Source organism: Poeciliopsis prolifica, unplaced genomic scaffold, assembly GCF_027474105.1.
Source record: "Poeciliopsis prolifica strain line A6 unplaced genomic scaffold, Auburn_PproV2 SCAFFOLD004, whole genome shotgun sequence".
Taxonomy (NCBI): Eukaryota; Metazoa; Chordata; class Actinopteri; order Cyprinodontiformes; family Poeciliidae; genus Poeciliopsis; species Poeciliopsis prolifica.
The window spans coordinates 18,317,310-18,327,515 of record NW_026562379.1 but is presented as its reverse complement, the minus strand read 5'-3'; the positions used below and the strand labels follow the sequence as shown (position 1 = coordinate 18,327,515).

Genomic DNA, 10,206 nt, shown 5'->3' with positions numbered 1-10,206 from the left:
TAGACTTTAACTGGACTTTAACTAGACTCGTTTGGGTTTCAGTCAAACTCTCAGATTTTTGTTGCAAAAGAAAATAAATAAAGCCTCTGTGTGTGAAGAATGTTGATCCTGAACCCAGAACCAGTCAGATGGTTCTGATCGGGTTCATTAAGGGCAGGTGAACTGAGGTTCTGGTCGGGTTGGTTCTATTGGTACCGTGATGAATCAGCTGAGGATGAACTCCTTCACATCTGCTCCTTCTGCTTCCCTGCTGCCATTTATCCCTGCTGGTCACGTGACTTCATACCTTTCGGTGAGTGTGACGTCAGAATGACATCACTGCGGTTTGACCCAATAAGTTTGACTTCCTGTAGTCACGTGAGTGTCACCTCTGGTGTGATTATATAACTTCAGATACAGTTTAATGTGATTTTGCATCATTTTAACTCTGACTTGAGACAAACATATTATATTATATTATATTAAATTATACTACATTACATTATATTATATCATATTATATTATAGTAAGAGAAGTGTGATAATCCTGAGAACCAGACTGTAAAAACGCCTCCTCACATAAAAGGTCACGTGATTTTATTGGAGTTTAATTAATGAATTAACTAAGTAATTAATTTAGTTAATTAATCAAACTGAACGTTCTCCTCTCAGCTTCTCTCTGACTCCATCACTGGAGACACTCAGGACTCCGTACTGCGCATGCGCCGCGTTCTGCAGCAGTCCGTGCGCTGCCGTGTGTGGGTGAGTCAGCGCGCATTCTTCTACGTGCGCGCGCGCGAGTGTGTGTGTGTGTGTGTGTGTGTGTGTGTGTGTGTGTGTGTGTGTGTGCTGGGCTCCAGAGCGAGCATCGCTGACAGACCCAACGGATCGCTGCAAGCGCAGATTAATTAGCCCGGTTCGGATCAGCCCGGTTCGGATCAGCCCGGCGCCGCACCAGCATGTCGTCCGCCCCAGAAGCCCAGAACCAAGAACCGAACCAGGAGCCGCAGAAAGAGACGAACGCGGAGCAGAAACCGGAGGAGAAAGAGGCGCAGGGGGAGGAGAAGGATGCGGCGAAGGAGGAGGTGAAGGTGGAGGAGAAGGAGGAGAAAACGGAGGAGAAGAAGAAAGAGGAGGAAGAGGAGAAGGACAAGAAAAAGAAGAAGAAGGAGCATAAAAAGGAGGAGAAGAAAGAATCATGGAAGGATTTCATCTACAACCCGCGGACCGGAGAGTTCCTGGGCCGAACCGCCAGCAGCTGGGGTAAGACCAGGCTCGGTTCTGATCGATTCAACCGAACCGAACCTCAGCATGGTGTCCTCATTTATCAACGGTTCTGCTGCTGCGGCCCGAACCGAACCGAGCCAAAATCCGGACAATAAAGAGTTAATGTTTAATGATGTCAAATATGTGCAGATTATATTCACGGTACCAGATTATTGGACCAGTCCAGATTAATGGATCAGATCAGATTATTAAACCAGTCCAGATTATCAAACCAGATAAGATTATTAAACCAGTTCAGATTATTAAACCAGATCAGAATATTAAACCAGATCAGATTATTAAACCAGATCAGATTATTAAACCAGATCAGAATATTAAACCAGATCAGATTATTAAACCAGATCAGAATATTAAACCAGATCAGATTATTAAACCAGATCAGATTATCAAACCAGATCAGATTATCAAACCAGATCAGATTATTAAACAAGTTCAGCTCTGAGTTTCACCGTTTTAAACTTTGATCAAAATAAACTAAAATAAAAGTTTTTCAGTTTTTTTCTCTGCTTTCATTCCTCATAACCTTTAATTTACTAACATTTTTCTGTTTCAATGAAAATTGTGACGTTTTACCAGAGGAAATAAAAAGTAAATTTATTTTCCTGCCGTGTTTCATTTTGTTGCAGCTACTTCCTGTCACCGTCCTCCATTAATGCAACTAAATCACAATAATAACACAAATACCCTCTTTATGCAGGTTTTGGTCCTAAGAATAATTTCCCCATAAATGAACGATCCGGAACATTTTTAGGGTCACCGAGAGTTCAGCATTTGGCTGACATGGTGAGAAGAACCGCCAGGGGGCAGCAGTGAGTAAAAGGTCAAAACACACCGGATCCAGTTCAGAATCCAATCTGGCGGAAAATTGATTCAAATGATAAACGCAGCAATTAAACAAGTTTAACGTGAAAAGAAGTTCACAGATGATCAAAATGATCCGTTTAATATGCGATGATCTGGTCGTTAACAAGAGGCCTTTGGAGTTTGGGCCCCATCGGTTCTGGTTCAGCCACATTGGAAGGTTTTCCAGCATCATCAGCCTGTTCAAGACCAATAACTGATTGGTGTTCAATCACTTTGAAGACCAAACCTTCATCATTTAGAGCCAAACTTGAAACTGAATGATAAATTTGATTAACTGCACAGTCCTAACTCTCACCTGGACGGAGTTTGTTCCTGCTTCCAATCAGGAATCTGGGTTCAAGCCAACAGAAATCCTTCCTCTATCATTATCAGTTTGTTCCATCAGACTTCAGTGTTTGGTCCTCATCATCTGCTCTCTGCTGGACACCACCAGATTTGAGGATGGTCTGCTTCTGCGGAAATGTTTAAAATTGGCCTCAGATCATTATTTTCCGCTGCCTCTGTTTGTCTGACGGCCAGTTTGCTCAAATCAAACCAACTGACACCACATTTGAAGGCTCATAGTGGCCTGAACATTTACTGCATAACTGCTCCCTGCAGATGCATTATTAAGCTGCTTCATGCATTATTCAAACAGACATTAATGCTGAGATATTTAACTAATGTGTCAGCAGTTAAATCCACCATCATTCAAATCGACTGTCAGTAAACCAGAGTTAAATGTTAGCGGACGACGACTGAAAGCAACAAGACACTGAAGCTGAATCAGATCATAACTGAACACATTTAACATCATATAAAAACATTCAGTTATTTTTCTTTTTATTTCAAACTTTTGAAATGAACTCTGTTCTTCATGAAAGGAAAACAAACAAGAAGTTGCATCAGATTCTCTTTTGTTTTTAGCTGAAGACCGAGAACCGTTTGTTCCACTCGGCTAGCACGTTTGTTTTGATTGTATTTACCCAGAATGCCCTGCGCTGTAGGGGTTATCGTTAGGGGTTAGGGGTTAGGTTGAGGGTTAAGTTCGATCGAACCCAGACTGAGGTCTGTAGAAAAGCCCGAGTTCGATTAGCATTCACACCTCACCAACCGAACCGGACTTTCCAGGCAGGTGGACTGGAGTTGGATTAAAGTGGTGCCAGTGGGAGCTATTGATACCCATATGTGATTTTTTTTATTGTAGTCTGAAAACATTCGATTTGCACCATTTCCATTTGTTATTAAATGAGTTTGTAGCCGATAGTTTTCAAATGTCTGTACCGTTGTGTCGCATTTTATCTTTTGCATGACTGACATGAAACACGCATCACAATTCTGCAGCAGAAAACAGTAAATTTGCACATGAACAATGTCTGAAAATGATAATAATAAAGTGATAAAAGAAGTCAGTGAATGCATCACATACCAACCTCCTGGTCCAAGTCCACATCCAGACAGAACCGGGTCAGAAGCTGCAAAGGCCTTTGCTGTTCGCTGGACTTTCTTTTCATCAGCCTCCGTCGTTTTGCTCTGATCTGGTTCGTCGTTCCTGCTGTAAACAGAAATCTGCTGAGTGACGTTGATGTTCTTCTGCACCTTGTTGTCAAATGCTGAAGTCTATTGCTATTGCATTTAATTAGTGATACGAATGAAATATCAGCAAAAACTATAAACTGAGCATCAAGACCTGCTGCGTGTGTAGACTTAGTTACCAAATTTTATTTAATTTATCCATAATCCAGTGTCATTGCAGCCACTAGATGGGAGCAGAAACAAAAGGGGATTTTTGGAATGTGTTAAAAATGCATAAACAGGCATTGGGGGCATAGAAGAACCTCGTTGGGTTTGTATTGATTTGAGGCAAAAGGATGAAATAAAAGGACGGATGAAAAATTTGAATTTATCCTGTTAATTATCACAACATGAAACAGGAGAGTTGATCTTTTGGGAGGGATTTTTTGAGGAGTCGATTCTTTTCTCAATCAACTGGAAGCTTGAGCTCCTTTAATACTCAGTAAGTAAAATAAAATCTTTATTGTACAGTGAATACAGGAGCAATGAAATTGGGGCTGCTAACACTTTCACTTCCTGTTTGTTTCTGCAGATGTAAACAAAGAAATGTTTGATTTTTTCCCCTCTAGGTCTCATTTTCCTCTTCTACCTCATCTTTTATGGCGTCCTGACGGGAATGTTCATCCTCACCATATGGGTGATGCTGCAGACGCTGGATGACGCCGTTCCCCGGCACCGGGACCGCCTGGCCTCTCCAGGTGACCCCTCTGCCCCTGTCAGATGCTGCAGGATGCTGCAGGATGCTGCAGGATGCTGCAGGATGCTGCAGGATGCTGCAGCTGTGTTCTCGCTGCCTCATGACTTCATGCGTTGCTTCGTTTCAGGTCTGGTTGTTCGTCCTCATGCTGTTGAGATTTCCTACAACCGCTCGGATCCAACTAAGTACAACCCGTACGTCCAGCAGCTGCACGACCTTCTGCAGCGTGAGTCAAACCCAGATACTCCATGTTTTAGAGCACGTGTGTCAAACTCCAGGCACGGGAGCCAAATCTGACCCGCCAGAGCCTTTTTTCGTGGCCCTTCAGCCTCCAGAGGGACACATAAAGAGAATATTCAAGATAACTTGTGTGCCTAATAGTTCAGTACTAAGTATTTTCCAGGCACATTGGACCATTTTACAGCATTGACCAGGTAACAATGTTGCTTTTTACGACTCAGAGACATTTTGCTTCTTCATTAAACACCTTGAAATTGGCCCCTGTCTCTTTAAAAACTCCCCTCTTTCTGAAGCTCTGCCTTCAGGAAGTTGTCCCAACATGGCTCCTCCACTAATCCGTTTCTACCAGTGCTGCTCTGAGCAGCAGCTCCCATAAAGAGCTCAGCTGTTCCACCCGGTGTTTGCTGATTGCTCCTGGCTAGTCTGAAGGAGCTAAGGGAGGAGGAGCAGCACCTCGAAGGCGGGGCTAGGCCCACCCAGGCGTTTTGGACAGCTGCGTGATTGTCATGGAGATTGAAGAATTTCTCAAACATTCATGAAAAAATTAAAACAAGACTGGAGGTACATTTATGATGTACCGCCATCAAAAATGGAGTTGCATCCACTTTTGATGGATTATAATCTTTCAGTCATTTTAATATGACTGAAAGATTAAATATTTAATCAAATCAAACCATCGTTTAGACTAAAATGGTCACAAACATTGAGTTGAAGCGATGCTAAATCCTACCTGCAGGTGGCACTATGTCTTCTGCCTCGCCTTGCTGGGTCTAAAGTTACATTGTACGATGGATATGGTGAGAAACAAAAAGTGAATTTTAATTTTCATCAACATTCATGATCTTGATGAAAATGAGTTTGGCCCCCCAGGATGTTGCTTTCTATCGGTGCTGATGCTTTCACAATAAAAGCCCCGTTTCCTGTTTGCAGAGTACAACGACAGCATCCAGGAGGGGAACGACTTGTGTCTGGTGGGCGAATACACGGAGCAGGACGACCAGCCCAAGAAGAAGGTCTGCCAGTTCAAACGCAGCAATCTGCGCCAGTGCTCCGGTTTGCCGGACACCAGCTTCGGTTACACCGAGGGGCAGCCCTGCGTCATCATCAAGCTGAACCGGGTCAGTACAGAACCAGCATGGACTCAGAGTAGCTCAAACCTTGTATTTGGGTGAGGAGCTTTAATTCACTCAGATCATTTCAAAGCTCAGATTTGAACACAAAAATCAGTTTTATTGCTGAATCATCAAGATAAAAACAAAGTCTATACCATCTGTTCTCAGCAGGGGGCGCTGCAGTTAAACTCAGTATTACAGCCAAGCAAAGAAAAAAAGTAGTTACACCAGTAAAGTTTTAATAGAATAAAGTTATAGTGTTGAAAGAATAAAGTCAAAATAAGAAAGTGGAATCATATTACAACTTTATTTATGCATTATTACGACTTTATTTTAATATTAAAACAACTTTATTGTGGTATTGTAACAACTTTATTTTGCATTATTACAACTTTTTTCTCGTATCATTACAATTTTAATATAGTAATAAACAAGTTTACTTTCTTAATATTATGACTATTGTCATTGTGATTTTATTCTTGTATTATTATGACTTTTTGAAACTTTGAATTTATTTTCATGCAAATATTCTTTATTGTGACTTTATTATCGCTATATTATTTACTTATTTCAACTTTATTCTTGTATTTTTACTACTATTTGTGTATTTATCTGAATTTATTCTCGTAATTAAACTGAATTACTTGTTTTTTGAGCCACTTTATCACATAATTTAAAACGTTACATTTTTCTGTTGGGATAAAAGGACTGAACTCCAGGAAAGACATAAAAATCAAACAAATTGTAGATTTTTTGATAACCTGAAAAAAATAATAGAAAAAACTCGTCATTGTTTAGTTTTTCATGGAGATTTCTAATAAATAAAAAAGCAATAAGTCCATTTGTGTCTGCAGGTCATCGGACTGAAACCCGAAGGAGATCCATACATCAACTGTACAGCCAAGGTAACGGCCTACCATCAATCCCATCATGCACCTGTGAAGGTTTTCGTGTGTAGATGTGTAGTATCTGTTGTGACTGAGCGCAGAAACAGAATCCGTCTGTTTTCTGCAGAGAAACACCCCGCTGCAGATGATTTACTTCCCGCCTGAAGGTCGTCTGGATAAGATGTTTTTCCCGTACTACGGCAAGATCGCCCACGTGAGTAAAGGCTGTTTGCTTCTCACAGGCACAGAGGAACTTAAAACGGTCATAGAAATCTAAATTCATGAGATTATTTATTTTGCACCGTTTTTCTGAAACTTTTCAGAAAATAAAATCTCATTGGGTTCAAAAGTCTTTCTTGTAATACCGTGAAGTGGCCACATGATGTCGCCACTGTCAACGATGAAAGCTTATCTGAGTCAGTGAAGATATGTCATTATGCTATAGTTTAATGAAATGATTAAACTATAGTGCGGATCCATTTTTGATGATCAGGTTGCTGGTGCTGCCGGATCGGTGTGATCCGAGCCCAAACGTTGACCTCTGACTGCGCTTGTGTCTGCAGCCGGATTACGTCCAGCCGCTGGTGGCCGTCAAGCTGCTGCTAACTAAGGAGGACTACAATGTGGAACAGACGGTGGAATGTAAAGTGGAGGGATCCAACCTGCGCAACAGCGACGAGCGGGACAAGTATCTGGGTCGGGTCACTTTCCGGGTCAAAGTGTTTCAGTAAACACTTGGAGCAATTTTACACTGAAACTAATTTTAAATTCAGGAAACTTTTAGCCCAGACCTGATCTACTCCTACAAGTCTGAATCAACTGGATCCAACAATCAAATCTGGACCGCTGAGGTTTAACGACACACTGCCAGAACCTCCGCAGCATCCTCGTGGTTCTGCCCAGTTTGACACATAGCTCACCGTGTCTTTAATGCGTAGCTTAGAGAAGAAGAGCTGCGGTGGATCCTGTTGAGGGGCTGGGAGCAGATCAGGTCTGATGTGGAAGCATGTGAGCCCAGAGCACATCAGTGTGTTGTTTTTAGACTTTTCTATGTTAGTGAGATAATTAAAAAGTAATCTGATTCCTATCGTGAGTCGCAGGGCAGCGCAGCAGAGTCCGCCTGAGACAGCAAACATTTCGGTTCCCGTTTTATTAAAAGTCACATGGTCTGAAATCAAAGAATATTGAAATATTTTCCATAATTCTGACCGGGATGTTCTGGTTCTGCAACAGCTGAAACAGATAATTCATACATACAGCAGGAAAGTGACGCTTCTTAGCAGCTTTCTGTAGTGAAAGTCTCAGAATGAACATTAATATTACTAATCCATAGAAATAACAATGATTGTGTTTCTAACCAGTGAATACAAAACATGATTTAGAGTCAGGTGTGGAAAGCAAGGTTAGCAGGTCAGCAGAAATGGTGCTACAGGATGAACCGAGTCCTGAGTTATTGCAGCTGATGCTAACGCTGATTGCTAATGGACAGTGTCAGATTGTAATCTGGTTTTCTTGGAGTTGAGTTGTTTGAAATACAACCCAGTGTAGTTGGTAGTCTAAACCTGACTCTGATCTGACTGAATGAATTTAGAGGAAGCTGAGTGTGCTTAATATTTTCAAAGTTAGCAAAAGCAGCAAAGCAATAAAAAACAATTTGATCCCATGTTAACACATTAGCAGATCAATGGAAGAGATAAAAGGCTTCATCCAACAACGAACCACAAGTGACAGGAAAAGTTGTGTTGAGAATTTTGAAATTCTGTCAGTGTATGAAAACTTATGAGCTCAACTTTAACTTCAACAGGCAAACAAGAATCCTAACAAAAAGAAAAAAATAGACTTTGGCAAGAAGCCTGCCTGGAGGAATCTACTTGTCGGACCAGGGTTCAAATACCGGACGAGCCCCCAATTACTGCCAGCTTAGCTCAGGTCATGAAGAAGGGAATCAGTACTGGGTGACACTAGTGAGTTTATGTTACAATGAAACATCAGATGTTGTCACTTGTTTACATGTGCAGATTCTGAAGATGGGAACAGAAAACTAGTGAATTAAATCAGTCATGATCACTCGTAATCGTTTGACGATTGAGAGCCAAACGATTTACAGCCAGCTGTTGGATCACAGATGGGAAATAAATATCCCACTTTCCCGACTCTATTGGGCCATTCAGACTAATAGTGACACTATATTGATGCTACCAAAAAGTATTTAGTGACCAATTAAAAAGTGACTTCCACTGCGCTGCCCTTCCCCCATCCATGGAAAATTTAGCAAAAGAAAGATTTAAACCTAATACAGTTATTATTTTAGCAGATTTTATTATTTATTTATTTATTTCTCAGATTTGTGAGATCATATTCATCAAGTGTAATTTTTTTTGTTCTGTTTATCAGCCTGTACAGTTTCTAAAATGTGAACCACGTGTGATTGTAATGAGTTTTGTGTGACCATCAAACCATGAAACGTTTCAGCAGAGTTGCAATTAGAGAAAAGCTGTTATGGCATCACTGCTGTTTAAATGTGCTGTGAAATATTTTGTTTTCTTCACAATAACAGAGAAATCGCTACAAAAAACATAAAATGACCTGATGTTGCTAAAAAATAAACTGTAAAATGATGAATCAACTCTGCTCTAAATAAATTCTACATCTTCTAAAATCAGCTCCCTTGTTCTTTATCGCAACATACTTATTTGGACAGGAGAGCTACTTACTCTTCTGGATTCCTGTGAATAAAAAAGAGGCGGAGCCTCACAGAGACACTAATCAGGTAGAAAAACAACACTTCTGTTGTTTCGACTCCATTTTGATGGGATGGCAGAGAAGAAAGGAAGATGAACTGATTCAGGTGAGTCACGTCTTCAGCACTTTGGTTCATATATTGATCTAAAACTGATCGGATACAACATCTTTAAGACCAATCAGAATCCAGATCAGCTTTAAGTCTCAATGTTTTGGTTTGCTTTTTAGTTCAGGTTTTTGCCAGCTGGAGATCTGACTGTCGAAGAAAATGTGGGAATCAAAACTTCAGGGACATAAAACAGATTGATGCAAATTTCACTGTTATGACAAACTGAATCTGGTGAAAACGACTTTTCACATTTCTGTGAGGATTAACTTAAACCAGGAGACAGAATACGAAAGGTAACATTTCTCTGAGCGGGATCCCTGGACAGACCGGTTGATCTTGAGTTTTTAATTATGAGATCACTATAGCTGAGATAACACTGAGGCGAGGGGAATTTGTCAAACAGGAACAGACAGGTTGTGGTTGACTAGGAGTTTTTCTGGGTGAAACAAAAAGTTAAAACTGAAAATCATTAAATGATTTAGTACAAAACAAAGTGCAGGTGTGAAACTGAAGTTAAATTCTTGTCCTGCTATTGAACTTCCAACAAGAGGTGTCAAAGTAAAATAGAAATGTTGCTAAATACAAATCACAAAATAAAAGCAGAAGGAATTAACTGTAAACTTTAAACAACACTTAAAACAAATTCTTCTGCTTTCTTCTGTTTGTGTGGGAAAAAGAGGAGGAATAAAGTTCTTCTACCAAATGGAATGAAAAAGGACTTAAAAAAGCCAGGTC

At 40.6% G+C, this 10,206-nt stretch overlaps 1 protein-coding gene across 1 annotated transcript; it reads left to right on the top strand.

Annotated features, from left to right (window-relative positions):
• Window positions 1-766: 766 nt before the first annotated feature.
• Window positions 767-9,282, top strand: LOC129359325 (sodium/potassium-transporting ATPase subunit beta-3-like). Its single transcript, XM_055028875.1, has 7 exons — window positions 767-1,242; window positions 4,254-4,382; window positions 4,509-4,607; window positions 5,552-5,739; window positions 6,588-6,638; window positions 6,748-6,834; window positions 7,184-9,282. Exons 1-7 carry the CDS (start codon window positions 939-941, stop codon window positions 7,349-7,351), a joined length of 1,026 nt encoding a protein of 341 aa, XP_054884850.1. The 5' UTR covers window positions 767-938; the 3' UTR covers window positions 7,352-9,282.
• The last annotated feature ends 924 nt before the right edge of the window (window positions 9,283-10,206 follow it).

Excerpts from the sequence above, each read along its gene's own strand:
- LOC129359325 (XM_055028875.1), top strand. The coding sequence starts at position 939 with ATGTCGTCCGCCCCAGAAGCCCAGAACCAAGAACCGAACCAGGAGCCG. Across the intron at positions 5,740-6,587 it reads TCATCATCAAGCTGAACCGG|GTCATCGGACTGAAACCCGA; the intron begins GTCAGTACAGAA and ends TTGTGTCTGCAG. Across the intron at positions 6,639-6,747 it reads ACATCAACTGTACAGCCAAG|AGAAACACCCCGCTGCAGAT; the intron begins GTAACGGCCTAC and ends TGTTTTCTGCAG.